Source organism: Phyllopteryx taeniolatus, chromosome 6, assembly GCF_024500385.1.
Source record: "Phyllopteryx taeniolatus isolate TA_2022b chromosome 6, UOR_Ptae_1.2, whole genome shotgun sequence".
Taxonomy (NCBI): Eukaryota; Metazoa; Chordata; class Actinopteri; order Syngnathiformes; family Syngnathidae; genus Phyllopteryx; species Phyllopteryx taeniolatus.
The window spans coordinates 25640849-25664512 of NC_084507.1; the positions used below are offsets into that span (position 1 = coordinate 25640849).

At 40.9% G+C, this 23664-nt stretch overlaps 1 protein-coding gene across 1 annotated transcript; it reads left to right on the top strand.

Moving 5' to 3' along the window:
- Nucleotides 1–6878: 6878 nt before the first annotated feature.
- mex3a (mex-3 RNA binding family member A) lies at nucleotides 6879–23051 on the top strand. The gene is made up of 2 exons (XM_061775373.1): nucleotides 6879–7460; nucleotides 13791–23051. The coding sequence occupies exons 1-2, from the start codon at nucleotides 6965–6967 to the stop codon at nucleotides 14960–14962; spliced, it is 1668 nt and encodes a 555-aa protein (XP_061631357.1). The 5' UTR covers nucleotides 6879–6964; the 3' UTR covers nucleotides 14963–23051.
- The last annotated feature ends 613 nt before the right edge of the window (nucleotides 23052–23664 follow it).

Sequence of the window (23664 nt, forward strand, 5' to 3'; positions counted from 1 at the left end):
GAGCACGTGCTGCTGCTGCTGGCCATGCTGACAGTCCCTTTGTGCGGCACACGCGTCTTTCACAAGCAAAAAAACGGACATCTGCCAGTGGAAATTCAAAAGGGAGACTCGGGGACTACCGTTCATGTGGGGGGGACGCAATAGTGGACAAAGAAAGGCCTCGCATGCGTGTGTGTAAATGTTGGGGTGTGGGGTAACAGTAACCCAAAGATGTCTTTCATCATCAGACGGGTGGAAGAAGAGGTGGGCTTGGGGGTCAGGGGAGCGGGGGGTAAAGAAAGGAAAGGACAGTGGGGACCACTCTGACGGCCAGATGGTCACAATCAGTAACATGACCTCACTTGTACTTTCACAAGTATCCTGTAACTCTCACACACACACACACACACACACACACACAAAAAGCCCGTTGAGCATTTACTCCATATGTAGAGAATTCAGGCCCGGGGTACAACAACTGTCTAACAACTAATGTTTCTTGCACTATTTGTGCCACTTTGGCCTACTAGTGTGGAAATAATGCTCAAACAGTATTTATATATATTTGAGTATTTATTCCATATTGTTGATATCCAGCATAAGATCCATGTACTAGTACACTCTTTGTCCTCACTGGGAGGACAACTTTGGCAGACTAGTAAGAAAAAAAAAATAATAATCTCTAAAATGCTGAAAACTGTTTGAATGTTTATTCCATATCAAGGATATCCACTTGAAGTACTAGTATGCTCACGAGGAGAATTTGTTTTTGGCATACTTGTAATATTTTCTATTCATTTTAGACTTGTCGGGAATTTGTTGTTTTATTTAAATGTTTTATTTACTGTAGGTTAGTAGTAACAATTTTGTAATTGTTATTTAATCCCAATGTTTTTAAAATTCAAATCTAAAAAACAATTAAAAATCAAAAATTAAATTCAGGTTTTTGTTGTTTTATTTTCAATAATTTATTTATATGTATTATGTATTTATTTATATTAATTGTAGGTTTGTAGGATACTTTTTGCATTTGTTAATTTATTCTAATGCTTTATTTTTCAAACTATTGAAGTAAAATTTAAACGTATTCAAATGCGTTTCTTTATTGTGGTTTCATTTGATATGTTGTATCTGTGATTTTAAATTAAATGTATTTTTTGTATGGTAGGTGATAGGGTATTTATTATTTGTATTTATTTAGGATTTGCAGAGTGTTTTTAATTATTACTATAGTTCTATTTTTATAGCCGTTTGAGCATTTATTCAAGGATATTCATCTTAAGGTCCATGAACTAGTGTACTCTTTGTCCTCACCTGCAGTTGGACAACTTTTTGCATACCAGTTACATTTTCTTCCACCAAATAAATCCTCCGACTGTTTTATGGGTATCGGTTTGAGTATTTATTCAATATCCTAACAGATTTCCTTAAAGCCGCTTGAACATTTAGTTGATATCCAGCTCAATGTCCATGTACTACCTCACTAGTAAGACAATTCAGCACACTAGTAGAATGACTGGGGCAAACTATCACAACGTCTTGTGTCTTACTAGTATTTTTTTCCCCTACTAGTGCCACTTTTGTCCGACAAGTAGCAAATAAACCTTACTACAAAACTACTGTGCTGCACTAGTAACACTACTAGCCCCAATATGTCACACACTAGTAGCTTCCTGGATACTACTAGTGACACCAAAATTGCATGCTAGTTATTTTGCCTCACTAGTAACATGTACTTGTCTTACTAGTATGCCAAAGTTGTATTACTAGTGTGCAGAAATATCATAGCGAAGTAGAAAAAGCAAATTTTAGTAAGACGTAGTACCCTAGAGTTGTTTTACTCAAGGCAGAAACCGTGGACGTCCATATTGATGGGGTCTGTCCTGTCACTGAGGACCCCCCCCCCCCCCCCCTTTTCCTTCTAATGGAGCTGGGCGACCTCTCGGACAAACTACACTACACTCACCGTCCAATCGCAGGGTTTGAGGATTGGGGGCAGAATCCCCCCCATTCTGCTCTTGCATGGATCACGCCATTCTGCTCTCCTGCTGCTACTTTTTTTTGAGTTTTTTTTGTTTTTTTGAGGAGGGGGTGAAAAGGTGGGGGTTGGTTTAATCCCGGCCTCACACCAACACCCACACACGCCTTCCAGGACGACAAGCCTTTCCCGGATTGGCTCCGCCCACTTGGCCCCCGTCTAGACTGTGATTATGCACCTGCTCCATATTTTCATTCTCCTTTTCTTGTTCTAATAGAATCTCAGAGGATCATTTCAGATTCGGTATTAATTCCCCCCCCCCCCCCCCCCCCCCCCCCACAAAAAAAAAATCTTAATTTCATATTTGACTGCCATTTGCTGCCATTTAATTAAAGTCCCTGTTCGTCATCGCTGTTTTTGTCTGGCACAGGACACTTCACATTAAACCAATGTGGTTTGTTTTAATTTATTTCTGTATGAAGTACGGTTTAAAAAAAAATAAAAAAATTTTAAAAGCATAAAAATTTGGTTTTCTTCCAAAAAACTTACAATTAACTGTCACATAAGAGTACAGGCATAGGCATAACAATTTTGTTGTAGTACTAGTAGTAGAGGAAGTCACATTTGGCATATTAAATAAAAAATGTTTTTAAAAAAATAGGAGTTCACTGCAGTGTACTCCTATTTCGTTAGAGACCCTGTTTGATAAACCGTTTTTTCCCAAACCAATGTGGCTCGTCACACATACCAACTATGACCTGTTTTGACACATTTCCACTTGAGGTATGGTGGCCCAAAAGGATAAAAATCTAAATAATTATATTTGAATAATGCATTTCTTTAAAAAACAAAACAAAAACAAAAAAACATTAACGGTCACTCAAGAGTGAAAAAGAATTTAACCTCAAGTAATTCTTTTCACCTGTGTGAAGTTGCTGAAACAAGGGTCACAAAAAAAATGCAACAAAAAGCCAAAGAAAGAGCAAAATGCAGAGTCACAAAATATTGTAGTATTCGTAATATTTATTCGCGATGGATGCCATTTACAGCCATTTATTTAGTGGCGGCTGGCCAATAGAGGGCGGGAGGGCGCTGCCCCACCACTGGCAGTGGTCACCACAGTACTTTCCTTGAAGACAAAAAAAAATTATAAAAACAATAATAAAATAAACACAAACATTTTCTATTTTTAGATGAGCAGGATAAATAGTTAATGGTTAATGATGAGTAATGTTGTTTCGCTCATGTATGTTGTCTGATTAGTGACAGATTTTCAGTCTGGGGCGCAAATATCTTTATCCGTTGACTCTTGTTAAAAGTATGACATGCGCAGTAGTTCCTCTTCAATGCAATCGATAGGACCAAGACAAAAAAGTACATTTTTATCTGTCGCACAAGTACAAACCCCAAATCCAAATAAGTTGGCAAGTTGTGTAAAATGTAAACAAAAAACTGAATACAATGATCTGGAAATCCTTTTCAACCTATATTTAAATGAATACACTCGAAAGACAAGATATTTAATGTTCAAACTGATGAACCTTGTTTTTTTTTTGCAAATATTCTCTTATTTTGAATTTGATGTCGGCAACACAAAAAAGCTTGGAAAACTGCAACCAAAGAAGGTAAAGTTGAGGAATGATCAAAAAAACAAATGATTGAAACATTTCACAGGTAAACAGGTGAATGTCATGATTGGGTATAAAAGGAGCAACCCCGAAAGGCTCAGTTGTTCACAAGCAAGGATGGTGTGAGGTTCACCACTTTGTGAATTGCATGAGCAAATAGTCCAACCGTTTAAGAATAATATTTCTCAACATACAATTGCAAGGAATTTAGGTATTTTATCATCTATGGTCCATAATATCATCAAAAGATTCAGAGAATGTGGGTAAGTCTCTGGATGTAAGTGGCAAGGCCGAAGACCAACATTGAATGCCTGTAACCTTCGAACCCTCAGGCGGCACTGCATGAAAAAAACGGCATCACCATTGTCAGTTAACACAGTTTGTCGCTACATCTACAAATTAAGTTAAAACTCTACCATGCAAAGCAAAAGCCATACATCAACACCCAGAAATGCCGCCACCAGCTTCTCTGCCCCTGTGCTCATATGAAATGGACTGACGCAAAGTGGTCTGATAAGTCCACATTTCAAATTGTTTTGGGAATTCATGGACGTCGTGTCGAGGAAAAGTGTCATCTGGATTCTTATCAGCGCAAAGTTCAAAACCCTGCATCTGTGATGGTATGAGGGTGTGCAAGTGCCCACGGCATGGGTAACTTGGTAACTTCCGTGAAGGCACCATTAATACTGAAAGGTACATACAGGTTTTGGAAAGACATACGCTGCCATCCAAGCAATGTCTTTTGCAGGAATGTCTGTGCTTATTTCAGCAAGACAATGCAAAACCACATTCCGCACGTTACGACAGCGTGGCTTCGTAGCAAAAGAGTGTGAGTACTAGACTGGCCTGGTAGCAAAGCAGACTTGTCTCCCATTGAGAATGTGGCACATTATGAAACGCAAATTACATCAACGGGGACCCCAGACAGTTGAGCAACTGAAGTTGTACATTAAGCAAGAATGGGAAAAAATTTCACCTACAAAGCTTCAACAATTAGTGTCCTCCGTTCCCAAACGCTCATTAATTGTGGGAAAGGTGATGTAACACAGTGGTAAACATGCCCCTATGCCAGGTTTTTATGAACATGTTGCAGGCATTATATTCAAAATGAGTGAATATTAAAAAAAACAAAAAAAAACTTTTGAACATTAAATCTTTGTAGTGTATTCAATTGATTATAGGTGGAAAATGATTTGCAAATCATTGTATTCTGTTTTTCATTACGTTTTACACGTCACAACTTCATTGGAATTGAGGTTTGTATTATAAAGTTTTTGCATTTATTTTACAAAAAAAATGCTCAAATCTCATGTGTGATGGCATTTCTAAAGTTTTGCAAAAAAAATTCTGAGATGTTTTTGCTGAGAATTTAGGTGACTTTTCCCAAACGTACAATATTTTCTTTCTCTCAGTTAAGAGTCAACTGGAAGCTTGTGTGTTTCAGGTGCAAATGTTGAAAACCCAACCACCGTGTGGGAAAACACTGAAGACATGACTAGAGAGTAGTCAAGCAAAATTTAATGGCCACGGAAAAAAAATAAAATAAATAAAACTAAACAATTCCACCTGGCAAAATTATTTCCCAACGTGGGAAACACCAACACACATTCCCACATTGGAGAATTGTTCATAATCCTTTTTTTTTTTTTAAACAGCATGCTGTGCTGAGAGAAGCTTTTTTTTATTTAACGTGCATGAAGATGGAAAACATTTTAGGGAGGAAGAGGGGGGAGGAGGAGGAGGGAAGGAGGAAGGCTTGTGAGTGTCATATTCCTCATGCAGAGTTTGCCTTGTCATTCACATCCTCCTGCACACACATGGCCAACCTTGACTTTGACTCTGAGGAATAAAACAAAAAGATGGAGTAGTCCTCCAGGAGGACCAAAAAAAAAAAAAATGTGCGGCTACTTTTGCGAAAAAAACTGCTACGAGCAAAGTCTTTTGTGTGTGTGGGGGGGGCAGGGTGGGTCTTTTGTGTGCTCCCACCAACATGCCGTCAGGCGTGGCTTGTGTGCGAGGACATCTTGTTGGGGAGTCTGAAGCAACGGGTGCGCTTCTTTTGTTCACCGGCGCGGCTGCTGCTGCTGCTTCAAAAGCATTTTTTTTTTCGGGGGAGGGGTGGGGTGCTGGATGTACGAATGGCCATATGCGACCCCCTTCTCCTGCATAGGGTCTGCAGTCTGCTAACTCCCTTCCCCCTATATATATATATATATATATATATATATATATATATATATATATATATACACACACAGACACCTACCCCCCCATCCCTCCTCCTCCTCCTGTGCCAGACAGCCTCTAGTCTATACATAACATCCTCATGCGGAGACGACAACGTGGTGCCGCAAAGCGTGGCTACACGAGGTGGGCGTACACCCCCACATCCCCTCAAAAAAAAAACTCCATCCATCCTCTCTAATTATTACTATTAAGAAAAAAATAATAGTCCAAATACGAGGGGTAGTAAAGTTGACGTCATCCTTTCCCAGCATGGAAGCTGATACAGGGATTTTTCTTTAAAATGTATATATATGTGATTAGTCAAATATTATACATGCAGGTTCTGTTGTGGGCGTATACACCCCATTCATCCTCACTGATTATTGTTATTATTATTAAAATGTTAAAAATAGTCCAAATATGAGGGGGACTTAAGTGGACGTCATAATTTCCCAGTATTGAAGCGGATTCCTTATTTATTTTCTCCTGAATTAAAAAAAAAAAAAAACTGATTATCCAAATCATAATACAAGGTTGTTTTGGGCGTACACCCCCAATTTACTCTCACTAATTATTAGTATTAATAAAGCAAAACGGTAGCCCAAACATAACATCATCTTTTCCCAGCACCTTAATTCAATTTTTTTTCTGCGAACAAAATGCTGATTATCCAAATAATAATAATACAGTACATGGTTCTTTTTGAGCATGAGGATGAGGAGGGGAGCGGCTCGGAAGGAGCCAGACTGGGTGCAGCGTCGCCCCCCCACCCTCACCCACCCATCATCCTCGGCCCCCCAACCACCAGCACGTCCAGTCCGGGAAGAGCGCACATCGGCCGGGCTCGTTCTCCTCGTGCGTCCCTTCCGCCCCTGGAGCTCCCCGGCGAGCGCACTGGAAGTAGTAGTGTGGGGTCCGGGAGGCAAGGAGGGGGCGACGGAGGAAAGGAGGAAGGGGAGGCAGGCAGGCAGGCAGGCAGGCAGGGAGGGAGGGAGGGAGGGGTGGCTGGCTGGCCGGTGGGTCGGTCCATGGGAGGGACTAGCGCAGAAAAAGAGGAGGGGGGCCGGTGGAAGGAGGCGGCTGCGAGGAGGCTGTTTCTCTCTCCAAGCCTCTTTCCCGTCGTCTTTGTCTCGCGCCACTCTTTTGTTTAGCCATGCCGAGCCTGCTGGTGCTCGCAGGGATCATGGAGAAAAACGGGGGCTACGGCGCCGATCTGGCCGGCTCCGGCTTCGGGAGCGAGGCGGGTCTGCTGGGGACCCCCGACGACGACGAGGACGACTCCCGAGCCCTGAGGGTCGCGCTCGGCCAGCTGTCGCTCCTGGGGCTCGGCGAGGGCGAGGACGTTGGAGGAGGTGGAGGTGGAGGAGGTGGTGGAGGTAATGTTGTTATCGGCGGTGGTGGCGCTCCGGCGACCGGAGTGCAAGACCGGAGCAACAACAACAACAACCACCACAATAGTGCAGGAGGAGGAATTGGAGGAATCGGTGGAATTGGAGGCGGAGGGGACGCGTCGATCCTCCAAGGCAAGAGCAAGTTGTGCGCCCTGTACGAGGGCTCGTCCGGGGAGCCCAAAGGACGCGGCTGCAACATCACCGAATGCGTCCCGGTGCCCAGCTCCGAGCATGTGGCCGAGATAGTGGGCAGGCAAGGTAAATCCCCTCCCCCCAACAAATTCCCAAAAAATAAGCATGCTTTCCTTGCAAACTTTTCTTGTTCCAATGTTACCTTTAACAAAGAAAAGGGAGTGGTACTGTGTTTTTTTTGTACCCCCCTCCCCTTATTCCTCCTTTTCCATGAGGCATCAGCCTCCCACTTTTCCTGCCTCACAAGTTCCATCATCACCCAGGAGCTTTTTTGTTTGTTTGTATTATTATTATTATTATTATTATATATATATATATATAATTTGTTTTTGCTTTATTTCATTATTTGATCTGATTTCCCTTTTCTAAGCACTTGTGTAGTGAACCCCGAGTCTGCTGCACGATTCCACAATCCAACGCCATCAATGTCACCGGAGCGTTGGCTTCCTTTGTCGTCTGGGACGCGCCAGACTGTTCAAAAGGCAACGTGCTGTTGTGAGGAAGGTGGTGGGGAGGGTGGGTGGGTGGCTGAGTGGGTGAAGGTTGTGGGTTGTGTAGGGGGGGTGGGGGTGCAGTGTAATGTTGAGAAAGGAGGTCTGGCTTCCTCTCTGTTCTGGCGGGGCTGATGTTTTGGATGTTTTTTGGGTGCTTGTTTATGTGACCCACTGACACATTTGGACAATAGAGGCCAGTCAGCCAATCAGTTAGTCAGTGTAGACACCCCCTACCCCACACCTCGCACCCTTTCCCTATTCTGTACTTGGAAAAGTTCTATCCATCACTTGACATTTTTGATATTTTCCTGTTTGGGGGGGGGGGGGGGGGGGGGGGGAGTGAAATTAATGAAAACAATGTGTGATTTTTGGTCAGTTTCTCAATTGCACAACGTTTATGCAGTTTGCACAAAAGGTGCGATAAAAACAAAAGTGAGAATGCTGGTCAATTTCTCAAATGTACAACATTTATTTATAAATTTTTCCGGCCACAATGACTAGGACTATTTTCAAGAAGAGAGGAAGTTCAAAAGGGTCAAAAAGATTTACTTGTTAGCTTCAGAATTGTACATTTACAAAAGGATGCCACAAAACAAAATTTGGGGCTTATTTTGACTAATTTTTTGGAGTACAGTGGCCCAAAAGGGGAAAAAAGGTGGAATAAAAAGCAAAACTGAAAATTTAGGTCAGCTTGTCACTGGTATGACATTTAACGCTGTTCGGATATTAAGGGATGCCAAAATAACCAGAACTAATTTCTTGAAGTAGGGTGGCCCAAAAAGGTCAAAGAGTTTCATACAAATGGATTTTAAAGTATTAAAAGTCTGCTGTGTGATAGAAAGTGGAATTCCAAAGTTTTGCACAATTTAGGGGAAAATATTATTCCAAATTGTTCGACATTTAGGCAAACTGACTGGTTTTAACTAATTCCCATAGCTGATATGTTCTTCAACAGATGGCAAACAAGTTGCGACTCAACAGTGCCTCTGCTGGTCATGACCTAGTAGTGCACAATGTCATTCATCAACGATCAAATTGGCAAAAGCGAACGATCGAGTCATCGATTATTACGCCTGTTTCTATTTCTATTCTATCCCTGGTTGTTAAGTTAACGAATAACGGTAAATGACACTTTTTACTGGTTTTTGGCTAAACACAACCCTAAAAAACAGACTTCGCTTGTGGCCTCCAATTCAAATAAAAAATGTCAGAGTAGTTGTTTTGTCGGACTTTGCTACAGGAAAAACATTTAAAAATAATAAATTTTAGCATAATAGCCTAAAGGCAAAGTAGTACTAAAGATTATACAAACTACAAGAATTTAGTCAAAGAAGTCCAACTACATTTTTTTGCCATCTTTTGGTCATTCGCTGAAATGTCTCACAAATCTGAAATTGACCAAAATTCTTGGGATTTTTTTTTTTTACCCTTTTGAGCCACCATACTTCAAGAAATGAGTCAAAAGAAGTCCTAGTCGGTGTACGTAACGAGATGCATTGTGACAGCCCTCTGTCCATTCAGAAAGCAACCAAAATTCTCAGGAGAAAATGGCCCATCACACATAAGACTTTAGTATAATTGTGTTCGTTTGCCTTGTACAATTCGGAAAATGAGCAACATTCAGATTTTTTATTTTTTTTTAAACTCTTGTGGTCCAACATACTCATTGTAATGAATCAAAAGAAGTCTTAGTTGGTGCATGTAACAAGTCTCATTTTTCCTAATATTATTTTGCTAACAATGTTGTTTGGTTCAAAATGGATAGCGAGAAGCCACAATGTAACTTTTTTTGACTCATTTAAGGAGATACAGTGGCCCAAAAGCATTAAAAAAAAAAAAAAAAAAGTGGAGAAACAAAACTGAATGTGATGAGTTTGTCCTTCCAAATAAAGGACTCGCCCTGAACAAGTCTGTCTTGTTACATACACTGACAGGACTTTTTTTTTTTTTTACTTATTTCTTGAAGTAGGCTGCCCAAAAGGATAAAAATGGCACTTAAAAATGTTAACGTCTCATGTGTGATGTCAGTTGGAATTCTGAAGTTATGCAGATTTTTAGGAGTATTTTTCTGAATAATGTTTGTTGGTTTCGATTTGGACGTAGGGAAGCCACAATGTGTCTTGTTAGGTACACTTCGTCTTTGGCCAAATTTTTGGAAGTATGGTGGCCCTAAAGAGTTTATATTAAAAATAAATAAATGAGAAAGCTGGTCAGCTTCCTGTTTGAATTTTAAGGGATGCCACAATGACTATTATACAATGTTTATTTGACTAATTTATTTAAGTAGAGTGGCCCAAATGGACAGAGGGAGGCCACAATGTGTCTTGGTCTGTACACCAACTAAGACTTCTTTTGAATCTATTCAAAAATGTATGGTCTCCCAAAAGGGGCAAAAAGTAAGAGTGTTGTCTATTTTCCAAAAGCACAACTTGAATGATTCTGAACATAGCCATCAATTGTTACAATTAAAACAATAATGGCAGAACGTTTGTAACATTTTTGCGGATGACTTTTTTTGTTGTTGTTATTTGCAAAATTTCAAATGTGTAGTGTTTCTTTACATAGCCAACTAGTGGCGTGGCATGCACATTACAGCATTTTTATGTAATTTCTGTCCGGCTGTTGTCGTCTTTATGAGAGACTTCCACAAAAAATTTATAAAATAAAATAAAACACACAATAGATCGTCACACCCAAAACAGTGGTGGAACAGACATTTTTACTTCTAACATTTATTTCTAACATGAGTTATTTACAAATTTGCAAATGAAGTTACATGTAAACAAAGCGTACTAGCGTACTCAAAGTTTTTATTTACATGGCCATCTAGTGTCCTGGCATCCATAGTACAGCATTTTTTTCTTGCTGTTTTTGTTTTTTTTGTCATCATCACATGAACATTTTGAACAAAAGTTGTACATTTCCGGAAAAGTTTGTGATAATTTAAAATCAGGAATTTTTTTAAGTAATCTAAATTAGAAAATTTCGTTTGATGAATTAACTGGAAGTGGGTGGAGTAAATGAATGGAAATGTTTCATATTCTAGCAGCAATATAAACTTTTTGTTTTGTCATAAGGACACATGCATGCAAAATAGAGAGCGCGCTCTGCCCACGTGAGGCCATTGCAGTACCTTAATTGCTGTTTTTTTAATTTTTTTTTTTACTTTACCCAAAAATTTGAGTTACAAGCAAGCTTCAGATACTCCCCTCAAAAATGGACCAGGCTCGTAACTTGAAAACCCCGTAAGTAGAGGTATCCCTGTACTTCCAGATTAGCTCAGATTGTTTTAGTCAGGATTATGATCAAATATATTTTCCCCAACTATATCTAAATTCTCTATTAACAGAGATGTCAGAAAAACGAGCAATGCTTCCCGCGGTTGTATTGTTTTACAACGGTCCCGCCGTTGCAAATTAAGCATCTCGGGCGACTGTAAATTCTTATTGTGCGTTTGATTAATCTCTGACCTTGTAATTGTCTAATTGGGACACTGATTAAAAGGCGGTGTGCCGGAATGTGTTACTCCCTGATCCTCCGCGACACCGATAGATTAGCCTCGTTAAACTACCACCGTGGACGGCTGGGCGGCCTCCGCGGGTGTTTGCAGATGTCGGGTTTGGGTGAAAACAGTAAACCCTCAAAGCATCCCTTCCCCTCTGGTGTGTGAAAAGAGACAGCCGGTTGATGCACAGGTCCCTTTAAGAAAGGCCTGGCCGACTAGTCAATAACTAGGGCGCTGGCTCCCTCAGTTTCTCAATGGTCAACTGAGTGGAAGCACGAAAACATTCGGCTTCATCGCGACTTCAGTAGTAAGTGTAAATTATCAACAACAAAAAAAAAAGGGGGGGGGGGGGGTGACGTAGAGCAACGATTAGACCAAAAAAGCAAGGCGCATTTGGCCCGGTCGCAAGTTCAAGGAGAGGTCAGAAGGATGACCGTGATGCTGGCTCACCACATCAGTAGTTAAGGAAGTGTTTGCTTTGGAAGCGCTTGAATACAAACTAGATCTCAATAATTACACACCAAATGTTTTTCATCATAAAGTAGGCTTGTTTTTAATCAGTAAAATTACAAATAAACATTAATTTTCTAATTCTTAACCTGTTCAGGGTAAGCTGGAGTGTTTTTTGTTCCAGACCCACCCACAAAGGTGTAAATCCTCAATATAGAGTGACCATATAAATATAGATATTTTTAATAGTCTTACCCCTCACAAACCTGTTAAGTGCATTTAAAATCACACTTATCAAAAGACACTTTCATAAGTATTCCTTAGCGCCTGTTCACTCGCTATTGTATAGCATCACTTCGAGCAAACAAAAAGAAGACTCTCGCTCACACAGTTCTCCAAATAAGAGGCAAAGCTTTTTTTGGTCACTCCCAAACATTACAATGTTCAAGCAAACCATGTAATTTTGTCCGACAAAAGTCCGCTAGCTTAAGGCTAACATAATGCGAAACGCCTAGATGTGTTAACGGAAATTCTCATAGATGTTAAAGGTAACTCCAAGTAGTGTTCCAAAACAATTTTTCATTTGATGGATGAGTCAACTATATATTCTCCGATACAAAGTGATTTGGGAGTAGGGAAGCCATACACACATAGACATTTTTTTAATGTTACGGAAATTTGCGTAGATGTTACACTAATTATAAACCTTCAAACAGCTGCTACTTCAACACATGGGACAGCAACGCATGAAGAGTTTGCAACAAAAGAGAATGAAACATTCTATATTTACAATAAATACCAAAATGTTCAACCAAACCATGTAATTTTGTCCTACTAAAGTCAGCCAGCTTAATGATAACATATGTAATATGCCATAGATGGGCTAATATAAATCAGCATTGACATAACGGTAATTCAACATCTTCAAACAAGTGCTACTTTAACACACAAGGAGCAGCAACACAAATGGTGCATATAACAATACTCACAGACATTCTCTGCTCTGTGGGAACGACTATTACTGGAGTTTAGTTGAGGACCTTCTCTGCCTCTTCATCTTCAGCTTATTGTTAATTATGTTGCATCTCATCGAGTAGAGCTCAGAATTGGTGTTTCTCTACACATACCCTGTAAATGATCAGCGACCAGTTCAAGCCAGGTGTACCCCAAATTTTCCGTCTTCAGAGGTAAAAGAGGCATAACGCTGCCAGTGTGTAGGAGGGTGAAGACACACTTGCCACGCCCCTTTGTGTTGAAAGCAATCGACGCTGTGGCGCATCTAATTATCTGAACACACAAAGCCGATCGACCGTATGAATGAGGCAGCACAGATACATTCTGCTTGAGTGAGTTCTGTCCAAAAGCGACGCAAGGTGAATAAATGCCGGCTCTACAGTTACACCTCTGATGCGCCAATTTGCTGGGAGGCCAGTGTGCAAACATCTTGCAAGGCAGACGTACTAGCCAAATGCTCCACCGTGCTGCCCAGTCAAAAACTACAGAAAGCAATTTGCTCTCTTGTACAAAAATTTATAAATGTAATCTGGTAGAAAACAAAAAAGTAAAATGTTCACGTATTGAGTCTGAAATGAAACCAAAATTGCATAATTCAATCCAGTGAATAACAAGGATTTAAAACTTAGTTTTCATGGGATTAAACTGGTCAAAACTGACCATGATGAAGCCAAAATGTACAATCTGATGTTAAAGAGCAAAAGTTGGAAATGACAAAACCAGTCAAAAATCATCATCCTTTGTAAATTTCATTAAAAACGACATAAGGTGGACACAAAATGGCCAGCATAGAGTCCTGAATTTAACTTTGGGGTGAGGTGTGTCATGGCCCAAAGAGGAAAGCTTTAGGAAGATGCAAATATTTATCCCTGGCCAAGGTCTTATCTTAAGAAAAAGCTCCAGTTTTTGAACTGTTTGTCGTTGTGTCTGCAGGTTGCAAGATAAAAGCCTTGCGGGCCAAGACCAACACCTACATCAAAACACCCGTGCGAGGCGAGGAGCCCGTGTTCCTGATCACCGGCCGCAAGGAGGACGTGGCCCTCGCCCGCCGCGAGATCATCTCGGCAGCCGAGCACTTCTCCATGCTCCGGGCGTCACGCAACAAGCTGGGCGTGTCCTTTAGCGGCTCCCCGCCTACCCCGCTCCCGGGCCAGACCACCATCCAGGTGAGGGTGCCGTACCGAGTGGTGGGGCTGGTGGTGGGCCCTAAAGGTTCCACCATCAAGCGCATCCAGCAGCAGACGTGCACGTACATTGTCACCCCAAGCCGGGACCGGGACCCCGTCTTTGAGATCACTGGGTCGCCCAGCAACGCCGAGCGAGCCCGCGAGGAGATCGAGGCGCACATCGCCTTCCGGACAGGAGGCCTGCACGACCACAACAACGAGAACGACTGCCTGGGACCCAATGGCGGGAGCAGTCCCGCAGGGAGCAGCAGCAGCGGGGGCGGCGGCCTGGAGAGTCGACTCCAGCAAGTGTGGGGCCTCCAGGGAGGTCAGCGGAAACCTCTCACCAGCAGCTACCGCCAAAACTTCTCCGATGCCCTCGGTGGAGGAGGAGGGGGAGGAGGAGGAGGAGGAGGAGGAGGAGGGGGAGGGGGTGGCGAGGGTGTCGGGATCTACAATAAGGGCAACTTCTCCAGCTCTGAGAAGCCCTGCTCCTTTTTTGGTTCTGAGGGCACCCAGAGTTGGGGCGACCCAGACTACCCCAAGCAGATGGCTTTCTACGCTCAGCAGCGATCCAAGAGCTTCGGAGGGCTCCCGCTGCCCCTCACCAGACTCTCGCCGGGGCTCCCGGAGCCGCCCGCCAACTCGTCCGTCACCGGCATGGTGTCGGGGTCGCCCCACGCGCAGGCTCGCCGTGCCCACAGTGAGCCCACCTCAGTGGGGGAGGGCGGCTTTCCCGGGCGGCTCCCCGTGCCGGACTCGCCGCCGGCCGTGCGGGACTGCATGACCTGCTTTGAGAGCAAAGTGACGGCCGCTCTGGTGCCCTGTGGCCACAACCTCTTCTGCATGGAGTGCGCCATACGAATCTGTGAGCTCAACCACCCCGAGTGCCCCGTGTGCCACACGCAGGTCTCGCAGGCCATCCGAATATTCTCCTAAGGAACCATGTCCCCTTTTTAGCCAGTTTTTTTGGTCTCTCGTTTGTCGGTCGGCTAATTAGTTGCTCTTATTACAGTTGTTATTCTTCTTCTTATTCCTATTGTTGCGATACATTTTTCATTTTTCAGAAAAATTTAAAAACAAACAAGCAGCTATTTTAGAAGGCACTGCTTGCTTTACTAAAATGTATAAGAAATATTTTTCAGTTTTTCTTTTATATACATATATATGCATATATATTTTATAAAAGTTTTGTTTATAAGAGAAGTATAGTACCTTTTCAGGTTTTGATTTTTTCAGTTTTTTGTTTTTTTTTATGATAGGACTGCTACTGTTATTCCTGAACGCAGAATCACAGTGTAGGCCGACATAATGTGAACATTTTTATTATTATTCCAATTTTTTTATTTTGTATTATCATGTTACCATAAGGTAGGTTTATATGGAAAGAAGATGGTTCAACTCACACCGCACCATACAATCATCTCGGGTCTAAAATAGGGTTGTCAATCACACTTTTTTGATGGCAAATGAATACTTTTATTGTGCTTTGACAATAGAAAATGTGAATAGATTTTAGTCAAAGCACTTCTCCCGTACTTATACTCTTCTTTTTTTTTTTTGGGTAGGACTTCACACTATTTATTCTCCATTTTATCGGTGCCATTGTTCAAGGCGCCGGCTCCTAAAATGAGCGAATCTCAACGGGGTGGTCATTGATTACGCATGGCTCGCTGTAATCTTCTGAAAAGACTCAGTCTTCCCGCCTTCCCCTCGTAGCTTAAAGCACTGATTTAATTTGCCCAGCAACCCCCCCACCCCCAAAGAGCCTTTGGAATCAGTCCAGTTGGCCACGACCAACCCCCTTAACGCCACTCCGAGCCACCACCTTTTTGTTATTAATACTTTTGTCGCTAGACAATGTGAGCAAACCTCACGCAAATAAGAAGACGGTATTTTTTTTGTATCAGGCGTCTAGCTGGAGCAGGTGTGTGAATATCTTGTCTGACCCCCCCGGACCGCTTACAGTGTGACTTCTTACAGTCCCTCCCTTGGACTGAGGGGCGTTATTGTCTGGGGGCGCTCGGACAGCGGGGCCTGGCGGACACTCTTTTAATAATTACGCAAATGGGCCGCTCCAGGTGTGGACCGGAGGGGAGAATTAAACCCCCAATTCCCCCGCCCTCCATTGCACCCCTCCCCCTACCCATCTTTTGTCTACACCAACGTACAAGATTTGAAAGCTACAATGTTGATGAAAATCATGTGACCATGTTAAAAAAATGGCCCTATCACATGAGGTGTAGTGTGACCCCCCCCCCCCCCCCCCACCACCACCCAACTCCCTGCCTAGCCCCCTTAGCGTAGTCCCACTCCCCTCTCTCTCACACACACCAACTGTGAAATTCAAAAAGGGTTTACGTGACAGATCCAAATAGGCCAACCCGCCGACCCCTCCCTGGCTACTGTAAGGGACACCCAGCAGCTGCCCCTTCACTATGGACACTGGGGCCCCAGCCAATAGTAGACCCCCCCCCCCCCACTCCACCCCGCCCTAGTGTGAATGAAATCAGAATTGTAATTGACAGGAAAGCGAAGGAAACGCCCCATTTAACCGGCACACACGCGGAATCAAATTACGCTCGGGCCCGAGCTTAAGGGGGGAGTACATTGGGAGGGAGGATGCACGGGTTAGGGTAAGGGCGGGGGGTTTTAAACTGTTGAATAAAAGGGGGAGGGAAGGTGCCTTGTAGGGTGGGGGGGGGGGGGGGGTTAACTAGGAGTGGGAATGGTAGAGTAACTACGGCAAACCCTCCTATCCCAATTACGTGATCATGGATGTATTGATAGCTATGATACGTCACAAAATCTACAGCACAATAAACATGAAAAGCCACTTGTTTTTTTCCCCACCACGAAATACTTCAAAATTTTGATGATGTCATGGCATTGCCGCAAGCACTTCCCATCAGCGTCCAATCAGATTGCTCGCCCGTCTATGCTGCTCCCAGCCACAAGGAAGCATACTTACGCATTATCTGTGGCCTGCTGTGATACGTCAGAAAGTGAAAAGTATCGATGCCTGATGTTGGTGATGTTATCCAATATCCATATTGTAATAATGATGCAATGTATCATTTTATTTATATGTTCTCCCACCCCTACAGAACAGCCTCGGGTTTTGGTTTCAAATTGTGATACCTGATGTTTGTGTATTAATACTGGGATAACAACGCGATGTATCGCAATATCACCTCGGCTTGAACCTTCAAACTGCTTTAAAGGAATCAAATATCTATAGTTGGTGAACCGATCCTGGGAAAACAATGTAATATCTTGCGATACTGATGCTTTGCCCCATCCCTAGAGAACATGTACCGCCTCGGCTTGAGCCTTCAAATTGTGATACCTAATGTTTGTGCATCGATACTGAGATGATGGGATGTATTGCGATATCACCTCAGCTTGAACCTTCAAATGATTTTAAAAGGTACCGGGTCTCGATATCTTATGGCAGTCATCAATACTGGGGTGATGATGCAATGTATTGCGATATCACTACTTTGTCCCACACCTACAGACATGTATCGCCAAAACATGACCCTTCAAACAGTTTTTAAGGTGTCAAGTATCGACACCTAATTTTGGTTTATCCATAAAGGGATACTGATGCAATATTTTGCGATATTGATACTGTGGCCCATCCCGAGTGAACGCATATCGCCTCGGGATGATTGTTTTTAAAGGTATCATGTATCAATACTTAATGTTATCTATCAATACTGTGATAACAATACAATGTATCGCAGTATTAATACTTTGTCCCACCCCGAGAGAACACATCTGGCTTTTTTCTTTTTTTTTTTTTTTAATTGTGTGCCAGCCCCAGCCCTCCCTCAAGAGAGACCCTCCCCCCCACCCTCCTCTTAATAGCCAAACACAAAGCAGAGCACGTGCAACACTTACAAAATAAAAGTACCTTACATGCTATGAAGACAGAGTAGAAATAAAGAGTATCATTATATGGAGAAATTGCACATCACAGACAAAAAAATAATAATTCTTAGTACTTTTGTTTCATGCCTTAATATTACATTTTTTTAATTACAATATTGCCATTTAGGCTGACATGTTGGCCTTCCATTGCACCACAATTTAAAACAACTTTTCAAAGTAAAAGAATGTGAATGACACTTGGCTTAGGAGGGGATTCAGGAAATTAGTTCTTAGTTGTTAGAAAATTGTTTTGTCGGGTCAAATTGACCGTTTTAACATGAAAGAAAAACATTTCAATCATTTTTGGGTTATGAACGCTCAGATATTGGCGATGAAATTGTTTGTAATTGAGCCAATAATGATACATAAACAATGGTGTTGTTTTTTTTTCTCGTTTTTGAGATTCAGACTGACTTCTGGCTCATTGAACATGTCATGAGTCAAATAGACTCAAGAACGTTATTGCTGTTCCTGAGAAACGAACCTAACAGCAGGGTTAAAAACACTTAAAAAAAAACAAACAAAAAAACACAAAAAAAACAAAAAAACAAATGAAGAGTAAAGCACCTTATTTACTAAGAAAAAAAAAGCGCATTTGATAAATACCAAACCGACCACTGATGGTGATATATTTGATAGAATTTGAAAGACATGCACATAAGGATTCCCTATCATTTTTGTTTACGTTGTATTTCTTGTTGCTATCATGACGAGAGAGGGCTGCCTCTTTATATACACGAGTATTCAAAGACTCTTTGTAAATAAATACACATTTATTTGCGCATTGGACATCTTGCTTCCACAAAGCTTTTTGATTACTTCGCCGATTTAGCACAGAAAAGAGAGAAAATCTTTTATTATTGTGATTATAATACACGTGACCCATCACATTTTGATTCAAATAGTATATGAGATAGATCCATATGTTTAACAAATATTATTTAAAGGGTTTAACTTAGTATTTCATCAAAATATATAATCAGACGCTACTATGATATCCTTTATGAAGCCTCTACTGTATAAATCCCAGTGAAATACGTTCAAGTTCTGATGAATTGTGTGTAATAATAATAATAATGATGATAATAATAACCCCTGAATGAAGACAAGTTTCTATATACATTAAGATGAAGCAATAAACGGTAATATTTTATTCAGACTACTTTGACTATTAGCACTCGTCGCAGCTCTTTGATTAGTAAAAATAAAAAATCTTCCAGGATAACTGCTGTGCTCTTCAGGGTCTTCTTTTTGCGTGATAAGTTGAATATTAAAGACTCATTTCACGATTTCTGAGCGGCACTGAGATGCCTAACGGCGCTAATGGTGCTAACAGGCGTCTTAGCTTTTAGCGTAGCTTCCAGACTTTGTCTCTGCTTTGTATTATGGTCGCATGTAGCCAAAGACCAACGTAAGACCGGAGCCAACTAAGTGTTAAAAACGCGATATCATACATTGTGAAAGCGAATCTGTGAAACATATCAGGTTTGGGTTGCCCAACAATCTAAAAATAGGCGCCATGTAAAACGAGGACAATTTTTAAGTTGACTATGGAGTTTCCCACTGCATGCTAGCAAGTTACCGTACCATACAGCTAAGATTTATCCGCATAAAAAAAAAAGCTTCACGACCTCAAGGCAAATGTTTTTCCAAATGGTATAGAGTATTTGCAGCGTAGTTTAATCAATACATGAAAATAGGATTGTTAAAAATATGTGCGTAAGTTTCATTTATGCAGCTCGCGCCAGTATGAAATACTTCGGGTCGCGACAAGTGACTCGAAACGGGCGATGGAGATGACTCGTGGCGACTTTCGAGTCCTTAAGTTCTTCTTAGTATTATTTTTTAAGGATATTGTAATATAATTTTTCTGTTCTAGTCAAAATAGAAGCCGTTGATGTTTTTTCTTGCTATGAAAATGGACTTTTATGCATTTATGTAGAATCCCTTTGAAGGAGTGATAGGAAATCCTTATTCTCAATGGATGCACTTAAGCAATTGTAACCAACTTTTTACAAAAATCGAGCAAGTAACGCATTTGAATGTACGAAGAAAACAGTCAACTTAATGCACTCATTTTTTTAATTACAAGCTTTAAGTTTTTGTTGCTTTTTGGAGGGGAATTTTTGGGAAAGAATTTGTGATGAGTTTTCAATATATTTGAGTTCTTCCGCATACATTTATAGAAAGTAACTTAAAATGACATTAAAAAAATACAGTTTTGTCAAATCTATTTTGCTAACATTGGTTTTCATTTCTTAGAACACAGAGAGTGGGGGTAAGGAAAAAAGTCAGTATCTGGATGTTATTTAAGAAAACAAACCTATTTAAAAGACCTTTTGTTTTTTAATTCAAATGACAAGAAGCTAATATATTTCTAAACAAGATGGGGGGGGAGTCAGTTTCTACGTAAAAAAAAAAAAAAAAAAAAAGTTTTATTTATGACAGTTACGGATGCCGGACGACAAGTGCCGCATTCACGACAGAATAGATTATTTTTTAAGAATTTGGAGATATTTTAGTCACAGAGCATCAATCTTGTGCCTCGATTATATTATTGTTATTATTTTTACGATTATTATTATTATTCATGTCCTACATTAGTAATTCCCCCTTGCCGCTCCCCCCTATACACATATATGCCTTCAACTGTAAGCCCATGGTACTGACTGCATTACACATTTCCTCTGTGATGATCAAAATCCAAAATCAAGGTCTAGGTCTTGACTGCGTACAACTTATTTCAAACATCTACAACTCCACTTTTCTTTTTGATTCACAGCGACAGAGCAGCTCGACGAAGGCCAACTTTTAGTGGGTTAGGCGGGCCCTCAAAAGCAAAACCGAGGCCCGGTGGTGTTCAAGAGGGCGCACTGCGTTAGTAGATCAATGTACTGTAACTAGATAGCACACGTAACACACAACAGGCTCATTACTGTACTAGTTTGCATGTATGTTGTGTGGTCACTTAGGATAGATTTTCATAGTTGGGAGTGTTTTCGGAGGTCAAAAGGTGGCGAGTTTTGACGCCAGGCTGTACCGCAGTAAGTTGTACAATTTACCCCCCCCAAAGGTATTGAAACAGTGCTTTGTTGAAAACAAATAATCACAAAATAATGCTGAAGTTGTTTATTCGCTAAATACCTGGAAATAATAGCCAATGCATCAAAAGAAAATGTTTCAGTCTAGCAGGGGTGTTAGGACTCATTTTGGCCAAATTGTACTTTTTTTTTTTTTCTCAAAACAAGCTGAATTTGAAATCAGAAGTCATGGAAAATAGTGACAGGCAAATATAAGACCCACAGAATATTGTGTTCTTTGGCAATATAGGCACCAAACCTAGCAAAAGAAGGAGTAGAGTATTTTCTTTCACCAGAAAAATAATTAGTTTCTAGCGTTTTCTGTTGTGTAGGAATCAGCAATAGAACAAAGGTTGGTTTCACCAAAAACACGTTTCTGACCATAAATCTGAGAAAATGCGCATGCAAAGAAACATGCCAAGCAGATCAGGGACTCTGACGCCAATATTCTTTGCTCCAGTGACACCTCAAACTATAAACCAACAGAAACAAGACTGAGAGAGGGCTTTTGATGGCAAAATAAAAACCTATTTACGGATGTACAACTATGAAACCAACCGTGAGAAACCCTGACTCACCGCACGGCTCGAGTTCAATGTCAGTGGCTTTTTTACATGCCGTTCGCCATTAACTCCATGAACTGAGTCATATTTTTCTCACAATTGCAACATACACTTCCTATGACCTATAGCACCACATACTGTTTATACCATACGTATACATAATCTGTTCAAGAGTCAGATGCCTAAACTTGCTCGACTTCCAACGTATTGGGATTTCTCTCTCTCTCTCAAAATCGACGTGACAAGCTGCCCTCTAATCTTTATCTTCAAATCAAAAGCTGTGCTGATCTCAAATCCAAAGTGATGTAACACCACCATCTACTGGTGTCTGTTTGTCAGTGCAGTCATGTAGAAGCTTGAACTTCACAGACAAGCTGGGTGAGACAGTCTTCCACACCTACCCGTAGAATAAAATCAAATACTTGAAAAATGTATTTAGCGGTGGCAGGAAACAGTTGGATTCCAGCTGGCGAATCTAAATGTCCACGGCAGTTACTGACTTGAGAAGGGATTTGGTGGGAACAAAAAATACTAGTAATATCTGTAAAAAGTGAAAGTAAATGAACATTTTGGTACAGATTTTCTGCTGAAATGAAGAGAAATCAATTTAACATGAAACATAAAGTTGACAACATTTGATTGACTTTAGTGGGCCCCGAAAAAATGACATCCCGGGCCTAGAGTTTGACATGCAGCCTAACATCCAGCAAAGGAATTAGCCTCACTGTTCCAATACTTTTGGGTGGCGAGTGGTCAGTATTTGTATTCACCTCACAGCAAATCGACTTGAAGTTTTATTTATTGGTCAAAACTTGACACATTTCCTGCTGCACGTGACGGGACCAAAGGCAGAAACTCACCATCTTCCTCCGAAGACGGCCGACAGTTTGTCTCTTGGTAGTGTTTCTCCAATATTTGCAGCACAAGTAGTGTGTGTGTGTGTGTTTCATGCCGGTTTAATAGTGGTGGTAGTGCGTTAGTTTAAGGGCCAGTGTCATCGGGCTGGCGTTAGTTTCTGGTTTCTCTGTGAATGGTGAAGCGGGTCGCCCAACCCTCCACCACCTCACGCGCATGTGTGTGTGTGTGCGCGCGTGTGTGTGCGCGTGCGTGTGTGTGTGTGTGTGTGTGTGTGGGGCGCTCTGTGGCTGACCGTCAACTTTTTTTGAGGGATGGGATCAAAAATGACAAGAAAAATACGGAAAAACAGGGAAAAAAAAAATATTTGAAGTCTGTTACAGTGTGTCATGCCCTCGACGAGGTATGCGATATTGCAGGTTTATTTCTTATAGCACACGTTTTTTTTGTGAATTACATTTTTCGGAAGACATTTTTATGATTAATTATTATTATTAATGTATCTGCTCCATGTTAGTTCTGGTTCTTTGTTATTTTTCCAAGATACAAGATGTATTGTAAATGTTTCTAATAAAAAGAACAAAATGAAAATGATCACAGTGATGGAAATGTTTTTGAAGATGTCATATTCAAAGGGAAAAGTGGTATATTATAATTTTAAATACAATATTAATGTGATGTGCTATAATTATTTTCGGAGGGTTCAAAACATTGTCATTTGTGCCCACTTCCCTGTTATGTTTTTCCTTCCTACACCAAAAATGCATACAGGTCAATATGAGCCGCTACATGTTTAAAAAAATAAATAAATAAATAAAAAGTTTGGATAATTATTGGAAAATGGCAGAAATAAAAACAATCACCTTTTCCATAACATTTTATACTTCAACCTAAGCTTGGAATATTTCCCTTAGATAAAATCACAATTTAAAAACTGCATTTATATTTACTTGTGTTATCTTAAAAAAAAAAGTTTTTTTAATAATAAAAAAAAAAAAAAAAAAAAAAAAAGGTATTTGAGAAGTTGCAAATACATTTTTCATGGCACTGTATATAATAAAAAGCAAACAAGGCTCATTGACTGCCAGCAATTTCAGAGTATTTTGACCAACAGAATATTGTGTTCTGTGACAATCCAAGTAGAAAACTTACCAAAAGAAAGAGCACTCTCTTCTTTCACCAGAAAAAAACATTTTTTGTTTCCTTT

What these genes read in the sequence shown, in the direction of transcription:
- mex3a (XM_061775373.1), top strand. Translation starts at nt 6,965, where the DNA reads ATGCCGAGCCTGCTGGTGCTCGCAGGGATCATGGAGAAAAACGGGGGC. An exon ending in CGAGATAGTGGGCAGGCAAG is followed by an intron (nt 7,461 to 13,790) that starts GTAAATCCCCTC and finishes TTGTGTCTGCAG; the next exon opens with GTTGCAAGATAAAAGCCTTG.